This window comes from Dryobates pubescens, chromosome 9 (genome assembly GCF_014839835.1).
Source record: "Dryobates pubescens isolate bDryPub1 chromosome 9, bDryPub1.pri, whole genome shotgun sequence".
Taxonomy (NCBI): domain Eukaryota; kingdom Metazoa; phylum Chordata; class Aves; order Piciformes; family Picidae; genus Dryobates; species Dryobates pubescens.
In genome coordinates this window covers 29,308,910-29,326,304 of record NC_071620.1, presented here as the reverse complement: position 1 = coordinate 29,326,304, position 17,395 = coordinate 29,308,910, and the positions used below count along the sequence as shown (strand labels likewise).

General features: G+C 41.8%; 1 protein-coding gene across 1 annotated transcript in view; it reads left to right on the top strand.

Moving 5' to 3' along the window:
- EXOC2 (exocyst complex component 2) overlaps positions 1-17,395 on the top strand; it is a 108,520-nt gene that overhangs the window by 16,075 nt on the left and 75,050 nt on the right. The window contains exons 3-7 of the mRNA XM_054164459.1: positions 963-1,139; positions 2,506-2,632; positions 10,527-10,640; positions 11,167-11,291; positions 15,376-15,456. Of these exons, the coding sequence (XP_054020434.1) occupies positions 963-1,139; positions 2,506-2,632; positions 10,527-10,640; positions 11,167-11,291; positions 15,376-15,456 (624 nt within the window). The remainder of the gene's footprint in view (positions 1-962; positions 1,140-2,505; positions 2,633-10,526; positions 10,641-11,166; positions 11,292-15,375; positions 15,457-17,395) is intronic.

The window sequence follows — 17,395 nt, the reverse complement described above, 5'->3', positions numbered from 1 at the left end:
AAGCCTAAACTTCCCCTGGTGCAGCCTGAGACTGTGTCCTCTTGTTCTGGTGCTGGCTGCCTGGGGGAAGAGACCAACTCTCACCTGCCTACAACCTCCTTTCAGGTAGTTCTAGAGAGCAATTACCTGAAAGGAGGTAAGCCATATGAAGCCCCAGGTAGCCTTGGATCTTATATTGAGGTGTACCTTGACTCTTCTGTGTTAAGAGATGTCCTTAAGTGCTAAAGTTTGACATATTTTAATGCACCTTTTCCTGTGAGAGAGCTTCACGGTTAAAATGTTATGTATTTTGATTTCATAGTTTATCATTTGTACTTCTGTTATAAGGAAGCTTTGAAAGGGAAAGGTATGACCTTTGCAAGAATGTCCTTTCATACAAGGGCAGTTTATTCAGCAGAATCAGTCTTGCATCGTGGATTTTGTAGAGGAGAGATTGGGACAGAATATTTGTCAATTAATACTTTTTTGACCCAGAAACCCTTGTGTGTCCACAGAAGTGCAACTAAGCATGTGAAGTTAAAGACACACTGTTCATTGTGAATATTTTGCAGAGGTTTTTTTAATGTATCTTTTTTTGCAGCAAACTTAGGAAATAATTTTTTTTTTCCAGTTTGGAAGTTTGATGTAAGTATGATATTGAACAGCAGTTCTCTGGTGCCTGGCAAACAGAAGATCTGTTGTACAGCCTGAGGTCAAAGTCGCTGTGGCCCAGAGCTGGTGGAAGAGGTTAAAGTAAGTTTTGAGCAGCACGTGAGGTGTCAGTAGGCCAAAAAGTCCTGAAGTCACCTAAGGAACATCTGGAAAGTGAACTTGTGACTGTCATTGTGGTTGGCCCTGAAGGACTGCAGAAGGGTCATGAATTTATGTAAAATCAATGGAGCATCACAAATGTTTTTTGCAATGCAGGATCTCAAAAGGTACTTCTGTTCACAGTGAGATACTTCTTGTTGTCTTTTTCCCAGGTTTAACAATCTGTGGGCACAACTGCCTGCTGACTGCTGAGTGGATGTCTGCCAGTAAAATTGTGTGCCGAGTTGGGCAGGCTAAAAACGACAAGGGAGACATCATTGTAACGACCAAATCCGGTGGCAGAGGGACTTCAACAGTTTCCTTCAAACTGCTTAAGCCTGAAAAAATAGGTATTTTCCTTGTTCAGATTCATCTATTTACCTTGATAAGCAAATACATGACTGAGCACCTCTTTAAAATGGATCCATTTCAGGACAGTCTTCAATTGTGTAAAAAAAAAAAACCCTCAACATATCAGTAAACTGTGCAAATATATACGTGGATGAATTGATGGTATACATGAAACTAACCCTATCTCAATGTCCTGATTAACCCCTCAGTGACTAAGGAAAAGTAACCCTTTATTTCTCTGTAAGGAGCAGTACTAAACTTCTGAGATGTTTAAAAATACTATTCAGAACAGCTCCAGTATTGACTCCTAAGTGTACCAGGTAAATACAAAATACAAATCAGCTCATGAGCTTTACACCTAAATCCTGAGCTGACAGTTAATCCCTGAAGAAAAGTAGAGTCCTCAGTGCTGTTTCTCACTGGTAATTCAAACCACCCTGCAAGACAGAAAGTCTTAAGGATTTCTCATGAGATGCTTAACCATTAAAATAATGTTGCCAAGCAGTCTAGGACCTCTGCTTCACCTAGAATCCAGCCTAAATACCATCTGGATTGAAATGGCTTGTTTTCAGAACAACCTGTTGATGAAGCTGGGTAGTTCTCTTTTCTAACACAGGGCTTCCCACAGGAACTGCCTGAGGCTTTTCTTCTCTGTGGTTCAGTTAGCGTGGCTTCTCCCAAGCTGTGCTAAGAACTTAATTACAGAAAGGTCAATCGAGTGCAACTGTTGCACAGTCAAGTTTTTGGTGATGAAAGAGGAGAATTGGTAAAAAAAGGATGAGTGTGGGGATGGAATAACCTGTGGTGATGAGTTTCTGGTGGATATGTTAAAGAAGGGCCAAGAGTATGGCTGGATGCATTTTGGGTCTATGTTGAGCCTTGCTCCCATGCATTGTGATAAAGGCTTTGGAAATAGTCCTGTGTCCTTTGACTCATCCATCTTGGAATACAGCCAAAATTCACTTAGTTTTGGTTAGTGAGTGGCACAGAGAAAAAGAATTGTCCCTAAAACACGCAAGTAAGACCATCTCCAGGTAACCACTCGTTTTGGAAGTAAGGGATGACAAGGCTTGGACAGACACTGAAAAATACTCTGCAGCCAGGAAACTGCTCTTAGTTTAGCTGAAACTGTGCCCTGTGTCGGAGGGTAACACTTGATGCCAAGCCATGAGCACCGTTTCAGCAGCTGTAATAAAATAATGTAGCGTAATTGCATCCAGGTTGTTTTGTGGTGTATCTTCCAGTATATTACCTAGGCATGCATTTTCTATTTATCAGGATTTCTCAAATTAATTCAGCATGTCAGAAGCTGATGGTGCTGGAAGGCCCTTGTTGTTTTAAGGATCTGTGCTTTGTTTTCCCTAGGTATCTTGGATCAGTCTGCTGTCTGGGTGGATGAAATGAACTATTATGACATGCGCACTGATAGGAACAAAGGGATTCCCCCCTTGTCCCTGCGTCCGGCTAATCCGCTTGGTATTGAGATAGACAAGTGAGTACCAAATGCCTCTAATCCACTTTTTTAGTGCTTTTCTTGATATGTGCCTTGGTGAATTCCAGAGAAGTTGAATGCTTTATGGGGCAGGGAAAGATTTGAAAATACACAGTATGAGCTGTTGGGATGCTGTTTGGTACCCGAAAGTTGTTGGTATTTAGGTCATCAGGTAGAACTGTAGGTAACCTAAAATTGTGATTCATAGAACCCCAGAGATGTTTAGATTTTTAAGGACTGGTAAATAACCTCAGGCTTTGGATTTATATGTCGCAGTTATGGAATACTTACTGTTGCATCAGAGTTTCACGGGGCTTTTAAGGATGTTTAGATTGCCAAGGGTTGCTAAAATTGCCCTGTACAATGTGAATTATCATCAACTAGTTCATGTTATTGAAATATTTGTACTGTCTTCCAACCCACAGATGACTTCTGTTCATAAGCGTAGAGGAATTTATGACGTTTCTGTGTATGGAATAGAAACTTTCTAGTGAGTGATAAATGGAATCAGAGGGCTTTAAGGTGGGTTGCCTTTAGGGCTCCAAACCTGCCCAACTCCTAGAAATAAAATGAGGAGTAATATTTCTCTTGATCAGGACACCAGCTCTACCAAACCCAAAGGCTATTTAAAGTTAAGCTGTTGCTAGAGGTCTCACCTGCTCAATGTTCTGTTTGTGAGTGGGAGTGCAGTGGAGAAAGCCTGCAGTGCCAGTTACCTTCTTGTGGTGGAGAAACTGCACTGTCCCAAAATCTCTATGGGATTCTAATGGATCCATCATCACTGTCTGGCCTCTGACTTTGCACCTTTCCTGCTTTGAAGTAGTATTTTTCTTTCTTTTCAGAGTACTAACCAATTTTTTGTAATAAGGTGAATTGTTTATCTCCAAGTACTGTTCTCCAGCCTCTGACACAATTTCTGACAAGTCCTTCTTTCATCTTCTCTGCTTTTCAAACCTTATATAACATGGATGCCAGGACTCTCCATTCCAGCCTCTAGCTAGTAGACTTCTTGTGTCTTCTTCACTCTCCATCCCCTGTTTTATTATAAAGACCCCTAATAATCCTTTTTACCATGGTGCTGGACTGTCAACCAGCAGCGAGTGGCTTGTTAGCTGGTTCTCCTGGCTTGATAATCAGGCTGCTGGAATAGTTGCTTGTTATTCTGCAGAGATGGGCTTGATTCCTTTATCCTAGTGGTATCTTTTGGCATTTGACTGTATTCCTTTATTTGTTCTTCCTTGACAAGTCTGTCTTCTCAGTCCAAATGAGTCATCTTAATGCTTTTACCATTTGCCAAATCCTTGTAAGAAATAGTTGATGACATATATTGTAGAAAGAACAATATAGTCTCAAAATATGCACTAGAATTCTCTTTTCATATTGAAATGTTGCAAGAATGCAGGATGAGGACTATGGGTATGCACTCACCTTCCTGGTTTTTACATAGTCAAGACATTTCCAATGTTCTATGTGTACACAGTGTGCAAGCCATCAACTTTTAGCCTGCAAGGTGAACAAGCAGTAAGTACACAAAATTTCTGGCCAACAAATACTTCCTATTTTCCAAGAATTAATTTCTGTGCTTGTGCTATACAACTAACTGAGGATCTCACTTGTTAAATAATAAAATCATTTATATTGGAATGGAACTTGAACTCACCGATCGTTATGCTTTAGTGGTGAGCCTTAAAGTCAAAAATGTGTTGGTGGAGAAGTGTTTGCCTGTGGTTGTTTTCCTGCCTTGCTAAGAGTTATAGAATCATAGAATCAATAAGGTTGGAAAAGACCTCAGAGATCAAATCCAACCCACCACCCAACACCTCCTGACAACAAAACTATGGCTCCAAGTGCCACATCTAATCCCCCCCTGAACACCTCCAGGGATGGTGACTCCACCACCTCCCCAGGCAGCACATTCCAATGGCCAGTCACTCTCTCTGGGAAGAACTTTCTCCTCACCTCCAGCCCAAACCTCCCCCCCAGTTGTTTGTCATCTTTTAAAACATAGTTGATACAGTTAGCTGAGTTATTTTATGTTGCTGCCACTTACTGCATATTGTGTGTGTGTGCTCTGAAGTATTTATCACACTAGAAGAGAGATATTTAAAAGGTTTGAGCTCTAGCATTCAAATTTTCAGAGTGGACTAAAGGCTGATAACAAAGACTTAGTTGTCTATCAACATCCTTTATGCTGGGTTTAAGTGCAAAGCAAATATTCTGTCACATTCCTCTCCAAGGAATATTCCTGGGTGCGGTGTTAGGCAGGTGTAGCCAGAAACCCTTAAAGAAGGCTTGAATGGCTTATAGGAAGGAAAAGAGCATACAGAGTCTTTGGTCCACTCTGAGAAGTGCAGAAGCTCGGTATGAAAATGCTGACACAAACATTGATATTGCAGCACTCAGATTACATCCTACCATTGTGGGGTTGCTCAGCAGTTTGAACAGTTCCTGGAGAGAATGCGCTGCCTGTTGCATAAAGGCGTTGTTTGACATCTGTTGGTGGAATATCTGGATCAGCGTAAGACTTGTGAATTAATTGCTAGGTCAGATTCTCCACATGCTTTTTTCCACTCCTGCACAACAAGTCCTTCCTCAATCAAAGGTTCCCTGCCATTCTCTGTGAAGCAGGAACCACAGCCAGATCCAGTGGTGGTTAGGACATTTTTGAAGCGTGTTTGTTGTTTCGCATGTAGCAGAGGTCATGATGGTGGATCCATCTCGTACATGAAAGCGACTGCTGACATGCTAAGTACATTCCACATATTTCTGCATCCACCCACTCAACACAGATGCTTCCCTCTTCCCACGCCAGCTTCCAAAATGGTCCATCTAGAGCTGGGAAGAGCTGAGCCTACGCTGCCACCTAATGGTAAATGCCAGCTGCTGACAGGAGGTCGGGAAAAAGCTGCTGGAGGCTTGGGTATTTATTTCACAGAGGCATAAACTAGTTTGGGTTGGAAGGGACCTTGGAAGGATACCTAATCCAACCGCCCTGTAGCCAGCAGCGATGTCTGGAACTATAGCAGGTTGCTCAGAGCCCCAGACAGCCTCATCTGGCAGGTTTCCGGGATTGGAGCATCTCTGGCCAACCTGTGCCAGGATCTCACCATCCTCAGTGTAAAACATTTCTTCCTTCTATCTAGTCTAAATCACCATCTTTTAGTTTAAAACCATAACCCCTCATACTGTCAGAACATGCCCTGTTAAAATGCCTGTCCCCATCTTTCTTACTGGTCCCTTTAAGTACTGAAAGGCCACAAAAAGGTCTCCCCAGAGCCTTCTCTGCTCGAAGCTCAACAGCCCCAGCTCTCAGCCTGTCCTCACAGCAGAAAGGTTCCACCCTCACATCATTGTTGTGGATTTCTCTGGCCTCACTCCAACAGGTTCGTATCTCTTCTGTGCAGAGGACTCCAGAGCTGGACCCTGCACTGCAGGTGGGACCTCAGCAGAGCAGAGGCACAGAATCCCCTCCTATGACTTGCTGCCCACACTGCTGGGGCTGCAACCCAGGATGTGATTGATTTGGTTTTAAGTGGCTTGTATGGAGATGCAGTCAGTGTGAGGGGCTGGTAGAGACTCTAGCACAGAGATGAATGAGGGGAAAATTGTAGAAGGTGGATGCAGTAGAGAGTAGTGTACACTGCTAGTTTATGATGATAAAAAATAAAGCAACACTTACTGCTTTTAAGTCTGATGCATCCATTGCAGCTATCTGTCATGGCTCAGCAGATTTCTTACCACACTCTGCCATTTCTCAGACAGAGTTGTCATTTTGTTGTCCTGTTTCTGACAAACTCAGCACTACTAGGAGTAGTTGCCAGAGTGCATCCTTTTCTTTCTGCTGTTGAGAGGGTCTCTCCTTTGTTAACACCTTCTGATTTGTCGTGTTTAGTCTACTCCCATGTCCCTTATGCTAGTCTTGTATGTCTTACTAACACAGCACAGCTGCTGCAAAGCCTGACTGGTACACACAGAGCAAGGAGTTGACAGCAGCTTGAGATGGAGCTGGTTTATGCTGGTTGCTATTCAGAATCTGTGTTTATTTAAAGTTGCTCCTTTTGACCTATAAAATCCTGTGGAATTGAGGTTCAAGTTACCTTTTTGGTGGCTGCATCCTGTTGTGGGACCTGCCGTTAAGCTTCAGACACTGTCATGTGTGCTGACAAAGCACACTATGAGGTTCTGAAACTGTGGGAGCAAGATAACCTTTACAGAACAATTCCAGCTTGCTGTGAGCCTAGCTGGGTGCTGGGTTCATGAGCACCCATTGTACTCTGCTGCTGTTAGTGACCTGTGATTGCTTGGAGGTGACTACCCATGGAGATGATAACTACCCTTAAACCTTTGGAGAACAGAAATGCTCTGCATGTGCAAAAGTTCTGTAGTAGAATTTGTAAGAGATGATAAATTTTATCACATTTCTTATCAGGCTATACAGAACCTGAAGTTAAGGGTAGTGGTGGGAAGGATTTGTATTGATGGGCATATGTGAGAGAAGGTTTGAACAAGATCTAAGGAAGCAGTATTTTATAGTGAGGGTGGTGAGACACGGGCAAAAGTTGTCCAAGAAGGTGGTAGATGCCTCATCCCTAGAACCATCTGAGGTCAGGGGCTCTGAGAAATCTCATCTAGTTGATGTTCCTGCTGTCTGCAGGAGAGTTTGACTTGGTGACCTTTAAAGGTCTGTCCTAACCCAAAGCAATCTGGGATTCTGTGTGCAAGTGAATTGGTTGTAACCTCTGTGTTTGGAATCCACAGTAGACGTGCATGCCCTGCACATGCAAGCAAGGACCACTACCTCTAATGCTGCATGACTGTGTGGAATGATAGGGTCAATATATGGTTGAGGGAAGTGAGAGTGTGCAGTGACTTGAAACCACATTTATTTTTATGATAGTTGTCATGAATGTAAATTATATCTGAAATCTTAATTACTTGATTTAAAGTTATCACTGATAGATGAAGTCAGTCTACTTTAACATGTTCACTGGAGGTCTAATACCAGGTCTGGCTGTGTTTTAAATAAAACAGTCTGCCTAGCAGAAAGTCCAACTGCATATATCCAACACATCCCTCTGCTAAACTTCTAAAGGGAATGAAATAGTAGAATAATTTTGGTTGGGAGAGATCTTTAAGGTCATTGAGTCCAACCGTTATCCAACTCTGGTTCTAAACCATGTACCTCAGCACCACTTCTCTGTGTCTTTTAAACCACCTCCCTGGGGAGCCTATGTAGAGCTGTCAAGGATGGTAAACTCCTCTCCTGTTTCTGAGGTTTTCTGGATTCAATTTGTGGTTCCCAGTTTCTTTTGCAGTGATTGCTTTTTAATCAGTGCTTGAAGGATTCAGAGTTGCTCCCTGAGGTGATTCTTACACAAAGAGCAATTCAAGAGAACAACCATTGACAGTTTCATTGCGTGTCAGCGTGGTCTCAGCTTTTGCTGCTAATTAATATTCACTCCATAATGCTGGAATGAGCAGAGCAGAAAGTTCCTTAAGTCACAGATGTGCTTGTTTAGAAGTAAACATTACCCAAGTTTTCATGAGAACACATTCCCAGGACTGGCTTATTTGATTTGCTAATGGAAGTTAATGAAACAAACTTGTGTGTCTGTGGAATCAGTCTCTTCTTAGCTACATCTGGCCAGGCATTTTAGTCATGCAGTTGCCTTCAGTCTGAACTTCCTATTGAGAAGACAGCTGCAGCAAGTCATCCCAAGCTCTTGGTATCTGTTAGTGGAAAAACTACTGCTGACATTGATGATAAAAGTAAGGATACTGCAGCACAGGGTATAACATGCTGTTGACATACTGCACACATTCACATTCGTGTGTCTGCTCTGTTGTGACTACATCTAAAATATGTCTGCACAGATAAAAGCACCCATAAATGCATTGATAATTTATGGTTGTGCATGAATACAGCTGCTGGGAAAAAAGCTCACAAGATCTTTTCAATGCAGTCAAGCATCAAACTGGAAAAAAAATACCCCTCCCTTCATTTCTGTCCCTCTGTCTGTGGGCAAGACTCATTTGCAGGAATCTATTACATCCCAAGCTAAATTATTGCCCTTTATCTCTCCCTATGTGTATGAAATGGTTGAGCTTTTTCCCCTAGGAATTGTGTAGCTCATGCATAAGCTTAAGCTGTCACTCATGTGTCTTGTAATCTTGCAGCAGTAAGTAGCATTTGGTAATGGTCTGTCTGTCTGATTGTGTTCTTTCTGTGTTGTATCTGTTTCTTTTGGCTCCTGGGGAGAATACATTGAAACTGAAAAAATGTGAACAAAATCCTGCTTCTGTATTGTGTGCCTGCACTTACATAGTGCTTATGCTGGAGGTCTGAGTCTTTTCGGAGGTAAAAATTGTAGTTGCCCACAAGGTGCCACCATGAGTGGGGGTTGGAGAAGATGACATTTGAGGGTCCCTTCCAACTCAGTGCAGTCTGTGAATCTGTAATACAAGAGCTTTTTTGGAGAGCCATGCCATGTATCACCTATGAAGTTCTATCCTGCAAATTCAAGTGCTTCCTGGGCACCTTTGACTACTGCCAGTGAAAACTAAGATGGATTAAAATGCCTTTAAGGAGGAATAAATGGAAACTTTCTTTTCCTCCTTACTTCCATCAGCATTTGCTGCTCACTAACTGGCATTCAGAAAATTTCAGGTCATTTCTAAACCTGAATCTCACTATTTACCTTCATGAATTTTTATATTAACATTTTTACTTTATCATTAAATGCAGACATGCTGGGACCTTCATTTTCAGTTGCTAGGTTTGTTTTTCACACTGTTTTTTCTGTATCTCTACATTTCATATCCAGCATCACTTTTCCTGGCATCTTGAGGCAGTTGTCATTGTTGGGGTTTTTTTCTTGTCTTATAGTTTCATGCCCCTGTTGTAATCAGGTGCTGCTGAGGACAGACTTTTGTGCTCTGGCATTATGTATGCAGGGCCTTGTGCATGTCTGTGCTGATGGTCAGTTGGGTGCGCACAGAAACGTAGGGAAACCAACCTGTATTTCTGGGGTTTTGTACTTTTTAATGCACTTGCATTTAGGTTGGAAAAGACCATTAATGCCATCAAGTCCACCCATTATCTCATTCTACCAAGTCTGGGGCTAAACCACATCCCTCAGCATCACATCTGTATGTCTTTTAAATACCTCCAGGGATGAAGATTCAACCACCTCCCTTGGGAGCCTGTTCCACTCTTTGAGAACCCATTCAGTGAAGAAATTTCTTCTAATATCCAACCTAAACCTCCCCTGATGTAACTTGAGGCCATTCCTTTTGCCCTATAACCTGTTATTAGGGAGACAAGACCAGCAACCACCTTGCTCCAACCTTCTTTCAGGGAGTCAGCAGTGTGCTCAGGTGGTCAAGAAAGCCAATAGCAATAGTTTGTATTAGAAGCACTGTGGCCAGCAGGAACTGGCAGGTGATCATTCTCCTGTACTCAGCTTCTATGGTTCTGTATTTGGGTATTAGTACCATGCTGAGTCTGTCTGGTCTTGTTCTCTGAAGCCAGCAGTTCTTTCTGTGGAAGCATTGTGTACAGGCAACATTTCTGTTGTGTAACTGTGCAACTGAAATGATAAAATCAGTTTTACTTAGGTTGGATTTCAGTTAGTTTTGAGTCTTTTTTCCCCTCCAGTCATACTATGTATGTTTGTAAAACCAGATTTAATTTCATGGCGGGGTACACGTTTAGTCTTACTTGCCTCTTGTTGGAACATAATTGGGGGGGGTTGGTGGTGACTTTTTTTGTCTGTGTTGGGGCTTTTGTTGTTCTTTCTTGGTTTGTTTGGGGTTTTTTTTAACGTGACACTTTGAATTGTAAGCTGTTAACAGGAACATGTCTCACTGAAGAAACAAATGTTCCTTTTTTCAGAGGCAGATTTCCTCAGAAAGATTTGGAGGCACTGTTTCCTGGCATGAGTGCTGATTTCACGAGTGAAAACTTCTCTGCTGCCTGGTACCTGATTGAGAATCACTCAACAACAAGGTTTGATGCTCTTGTATAAGCAGTTGTTTTAAATGCAAGTTCATAGAATCATAGAATCAATAAGGTTGGATAAAAACCTCAGAGATCATCAAGTCCACCCTGTCACCCAACACCTCATGACTACTAAACCATGGCACCAAGTGCCACATCCAGTCCCTTTTTGAACACTTCCAGGGACAGTGACACCACCACCTCCCTGGGCGTTCCAACGGCTAACTACTCTCTCTGTGAAGAACTTTCTCCTCACCTCAAGCCTAAACTTCCCCTGGTGCAGCTTGAGACTGTGTCCTCTTGTTCTGGTGCTGGTTGAAGTTAATACAATTGGGATTAAAACTACAGAGCAAAACTTCTTTCAACTAAGAGTAAATTATCATCACTGAGAAGCGCTCTCATTAGCAATTACTCAGTCCTTAATAGTGGCTGCAAAAGTAGCTGGCTTTATTTTCTGGGTATCTTGTGCCATTGAGTCAGGAGCTGAACTTACTGGTTGTTTGAATGTCATGGATGTTTTCATATCTGTTTTCAGTTTTGATCAACTCAAAACAGCAGTTGTAAACTTGAAGAAACAAGCCAATAAGAAAAATGAGGGGAGCCTGGCCTATGTCAAAGGAGGTCTCAGTACGTTTTTTGAAGCACAGGATGCTCTGTCAGGTAAAGATTCTTTGCACTTACTAAGTACACTAAAAAAGGAATGATATTACCTGTGTGTATGGTTGAACTTAATATTAAAAACATTGTTTTTTTCCACAGTCTCTTCTTCAGGTGTATAATGAGCCCAAAATCTTTGCTGTGTTGACCACAAGCTGGGACTGGCTAGCTGGTCATTGTGGTAAATTCACAAATGATGTCACCAAGTATCTTACAGGAACTGGAGGCATTCGGCCTTCTTAGACCACGGATCCCAAAGAGAGAAGAAATGTTAAAGTGGAGATCATATTGGGATGACTTACAAACTATAAGAAGATAAAAACTCGGTTTTAGAATGTCTTATCCCATAGCCCAACTATAACATTGATATGGATAGCCAGTACCCTCTGACTTGCCATAGAGAAAATGCAAAACACACTCATTTGGGAACTTTTAAGGGGAGAACTTTCTTTCCTCCAGTGCAAACATCCATGGTTTGGTAGGGAATACCTCTTTTTGAGACATCTCTAGATTTATTTTATTTTTTCCTGTGAAGAATTTAATTTCTAAACATCTTTATTATCCCACCAGAACTGACCTATTACTGAGCAGTTTTGGTAAAACTTGACCTCAATCTAGACAGGCTCAATCACAGAAGCATTAAAAGATAACATAAATACTGAAGAGTGTGGTGGTAGTCATAGAAAAAGGCACTAAAAAGTATCAGCATGTGGTGTTTTGGAACTTTTTTTAAGATGAGGTTTTATTAAATGCTAGGAAAACCTCAATTCTGCTTGTTGACAGGACAAGGGACAGTGGGCACAAAATGGAACCCAGGAGGGTCCTTCTGAGGATGAGGAAAAACTTCTTTGCTCTGAGCGTGCCAGAGTCCTGGAGCAGGCTATCCAGAGAGATTGTGGAGTCTCCTTCTCTGGTGGACATTCCAAATCTGCCTGGACAATGTGTTTCTGGGCAGCATGCTGTGGGTGACCCTGCTTTGGCAGGGGCCTTGCACTTGATGATCTCTACAGGTCCTTTCCACTGCCCACCCTGCTGGGATTCTGTGTGTTGAAATCATGATTTTCCTTAAACAGTTAAAAATGTTAAATAATTCTGACCAAATAGTAAGGGGTGACTTTTTTTCACAAACAAATCTGTTTTGCATACTCTTAAGAAGATTCAGAGTTCCCTTTCCAAAAAGTTACTGCTGTGGATAAAGAGTAGTGCTGGTAGATATGTGTTGTCTTGTAAGGTGGTTTCTTTGCACCAGCAAATACTTAGGAGTAGGCATACTTAGGATTGAGCATAACTGAGTGATTTTTTTCTCATGTTCCCTTTGTAGACTTCTTGCCTTTGGAGACTCACTCCCTGATCATTGTACAGTCAGCAAGCAGGAATGTAAAAAAACATTAATGAAATAATGACAGGGAAAGCAAAGTAGTTTGTTTCCCTAACTACCATGTTCTCCATTTAAAATTATGATAGCTATGATATTGTTTAGCATCTTTTCATCAGAGTGCTGTGTTTACCTGAAATTAGGGTTTATCAGTGCAGTCTTTTAGATAAACTATGAGCTCAAACTGTGAGATGACTCCTGTAGTTCTTGGTATCAGTTTTTGTCTGTAACCAAAATGGCTTATTCCAGTCTTCCTCCCAGAGACCCCCTTAGGTGCACATTTAAATGAGTATTGATGTTTTCACAAGTAGGAAACAAAAGCCATAAAAAGCTGTATGAGATGTTTGGTTTATTTTATGGTTTATTAGCTGTTTACTAAGGAAAGAAGAAATTAAACAGGCCAGAACTGTGGTTTCTTTGGTTTAATTTGCTGGAAAGCAGAGTTGCCTCGTCAGACCCTCAGGTCTCTCTGCTGACAGTCTGACAGTGGCTTCGCTTCAGACAAGATGTTCCACAGGAAGTTTGTTTCGTCAGCTGAAGAGAGCTGTAAACTGAGCTGGGGGGAACTGCCTCACCTCAACTTGACCCACTTGTCAGCAATGGGGAGTTCAGCTGATTTATTTCCCCATAATACTGATTGCAACCTACAAAGTTGCATTCCTAGAAGGGCTGTTGTTTATGTGGTCGTAGACAAGTTGGGGTTTATTGTCCTGAGCAAGTCATGTCCCACACAAGAGTCTTTGGAAAGTTAACAAATTAACTTCCTTTGAATAGACTTTTTCAGAAATGGTCTTCACAAAGAGCCTTAGGCTGCAGAAAGGGGGAAAAAAACCCCCAATAAATAGGGAAATGACCACTTCAGTCACTCAATTATGCAAAACCAAATATGATATCTATACTGGCAAGTAAAGAAAATGCTGTGTTGTCTTTGAGACGTGGATATGTTGAACAAATTTAGATTGAGATTTGACTCCCTAGTTAGCCATGATGAATTCTTCTTGTGCAGTTACAACTGCAAACATGTTTTACATGATTTTCAGAAAATGTGTACAAAACCAGCACTGACAGCTATTGTAGCACTGTTCCTCTTTACCCTTTCCACTCTTGCTTAGATGTGTGGCCTCTGGGAATAGCAGGGTGAGATGGGGAACTTGGACAGCAATTGGCCTTAAGTGAAATACCTTATGTAATGTATAAGCTATGATAATGCTTATCTGGCTGAGATATCAGGATATCCTATATATTGTGTCAGGAACAGTGTGGCCAGCAGGAGCAGGGAGGTCATTCTCTCCCTGTACACCGCACTGGTTAGGCCACACCTTGAGTACTGTGCCCAGTTCTGGGCCCCTCAGTTTAGGAAAGATGTTGAGATGCTGGAACGAGTCCAGAGAAGGGCAACAAAGCTGGGGAGGGGTTTGGAGCACAAGCTCTATGAGGAGAGGCTGAGGGAGCTGGGGTTGATTAGCCTGGAGAAGAGGAGGCTCAGGGGAGACCTTATTGCTCTCTACAACTACCTGAAGGGAAGCTGTAGACAGGCAGGGGCTGGTCTCTTCTCCCAGACATCCAGCACCAGAACAAGAGGACAGAATCTCAAGCTGTGCCAGGGGAGGTTTAGGCTGGATGTTAGGAAGAAATTCTTCATAGAGAGAGTGATTGGCCATTGGAATGGGCTGCCCAGGGAGGTGGTAGAGTCACCATCACTGGGGCTGTTTAGGAGGAGACTTGATGGGGTGCTGCGTGCCATGGTTTAGTTGATTAGATGGTGTTGGATGATAGGTTGATGTGATGATCTTGAAGGTCTCTTCCAACCTGGTCTATTCTATTCTATTCTATTCTACTGAACAGAGAAGAGGAGGGATGGAAGGCTCTGTAAGAGTGGGGAAGCAGAGGTATATACTCCATCAAAATGCTCTGCTGAAGCAGAGTTCTTCAAACTGGAAGAAACCAGATTTAGATTAGAAGTTGGGAAGAAATTCTTCCCAAGAGGGTGCTGAGGCTCTGAAACAGGTTACTTGGAGAAGGTGTCGAGGCTCCAGGCCTTGGAAGTGTTCTAAGTCAGGTTGTATGGGGCCTTGAGCAAGCTGGTCTCGTGAGGTGGTGTCCCTGCCCACAGCAGGGGAATTTGAAGTAGATGATATCTAAGGCCCCTTCTGTCCGAAACTACTCTATGATTCTGTGATGTGTGTTTTGAGAGTTCATTAGAAAAACTAGGGTAGAGTGGAACATTCTAGCACTTAATTTTGGGGCCATCCAAGTTCCTCATGAGGCTCTGCCCTTTAGTTATTGGTAATTCCTTTTTGCTGAGATCAGTGTAAAAACGTTGCCTTACAAAGCAAAGGTACTTTATGCTTAAATTATACTTGCTTTTCAGAATACTCAACTGAATTGGCACTTCTTCTACAGGAGAGCTCTTTGGTGCTATTCTCTATGCTTTTTTTTTTTCCTCCTGGAGTGTTATTTTCTTGTTCAAGATGATAGAGCCTGTGTCAAAGCAATAGTTAAAATTCTGCAACGTCTGGCTCCGAGCCCTGTCTTCCACTAGACTCTGCTGCCATGAAGCCTGTTTGTGTTGGTGTTTTTTTTTTTTCTTATGTCCAACAAGAAAAATAACACTTTATTTTTAATTTTAAAAATGTTTAAAAGTGTCACTTTGATGTAATGTATTCCCACCTAGTAAAACGGCCTGCCTTTTAACGAGACACTTTATTCCAGCAATCCATCAAAAACTGGAAGCGGATGGAACGGAAAAAGTAGAAGGATCCATGACGCAAAAACTGGAGAATGTACTGAACAGTGAGTTTTGTCCTTCCAGCAGCAACTATTTATGGACTTTGGGCTTTCTAACAAGCTTTAATGTATCCCAACAAGCAGTAATGTATTCCTAGGAATATGATGGAAAGTAGAAAGCATCCTGTTTGATGGTAGTGATTTTGGGGTGTGATAAGGCAGCTTGGGAAATAAGCAGCAGCTTTTGCCGTGAGTTTCAACGATGTTTCTGGTAACAGATAAAATAAAGATGTTCTAAGACATTTACCTTAAATGAGTTGCGGTGGCAGCTTAATTTTGGGTGGTCAAAGAAAACAGAAAAGCTGTAGGAATAAACAGAATAGTGAAAGCATGAATGAAGCTAAATAGCAGGAGTAAGAAGTTTGATTAAAAGAGGGGAAAACCAACCCCAAAATAAACTGCTTGCAATAACAAAGGTTATTAAGAGAATATTTTCCAATTAATATTCTACCATTTGGGCTACTTGGAATCAACATTCAAAGGTTGGACCAGATGATCCTTGAGGTCCCTTCCAACCTGGCATCCTGCAATTCTTAGAACCTTTGAAAGTCAAGCTGTCAGTGCTTCCTTTTCTCTCGCTGTATTAGCTGTAGGCTTGCATTGAGAGAGAGCTTGAATGTGCTGCAGTTGGGTTTGTTTCAGCAGATCAAAAAAGTCTTTTTTCCCCCCCCTTTTTCTTTAATTCTGGGACTTCAGCCAAGATAATTTGACTTTGTTTCATTGTGATTTTTTTCACAGAGGAAGGGATGTTTCCCTTACTGCTGTATCAATAAGCAGGAATGACATGCAGATAGCTGACTCAGTGTTGGAAAGGCTGAGTGTGTTTTATGAAATCAAGACAGTGACATGGAAGTTCACTGTTTTTCTTCTCTGGCATGAAGAAAGCAGCGACTGTATGTGTGTTTGTGTGAGGAGCACAAAGAGAGCAGGGGTTTTTAGGAACAGCTCTAGCTCTTTTTTCAGCAGAGATTCATCAATGCTCACAATAAAGGTATGGTTTGATTATTCATATTCCTTCATCTTATTTCTACACCAAAACCCCCAAAAACCACTAAGCAGCAAAACCCACAAACAAAACCAACAAATAAACAAAAGCAGAAAAGGAAAACCAAACCAAAAATACAACCACCACCTACCACAGTTACCAAAACAACCCAACCTAAAACACTCACAAAAACCTATATGAAGACCATGGTGTGCATCTATGTGCAGAATGTTTGATGTGTGTAGGTTAAGAGGAAAAGAAAAAGGCACTTGCTGAAGTTTACCAGTGCAATCTTCAGTGCTCTGTTTTTATTCCATGCCATGCACTAAGCACAGATTCCTTGGAGAACACTTTTCTCTTGAGAAAATGGTGTGACAGACCTGAAGTAAAAAAAGAAAAAATGTAGATCTGTGGCATTTGCCTCCATGCACTAATCTGAAACAAGGCACCTAAAATATCTGCTCACTGTTCCATTAGATATCTGGAGGCTGCAGTCTCTATGCAGATAATGCCTTTTTTCATCTGGGTCTGTTGAGGAACCTGTGCCAGGCACTTCAGAGTGGTATTAAGTTTGGCTCTGCTGAGGAAAGAATTGGCTGCTTTCCTCCTGATACTTTGCAAGTCATGACATGGGGGAGAGGCAGGGAAGTAGGAATACAAGGATTTAAAAAGAGTAAATAATATTATGCAAAGCAGTTTAGGATCAAAGCTTTGTTTCTTGTCTGACCATTGAAAAGCTTCTATAATCTTTGAGTAACAGGGGCTGCTTTCAGAAATTACTTTGATTTTTCTGGACTGTAGGTGCATATTTTGAGGGAGAATTGGTGGTGTGAGCTTGATCTAAAATCCTGGGAATAAAGGTGCTTTCCACAACATCTCAAAGTGTATTAAGAGCATTCCAAATTATTGGACTGAGCTGGCATGGGATAGCCGAAGCGCAATCTGGTGTTATAGGTGGAA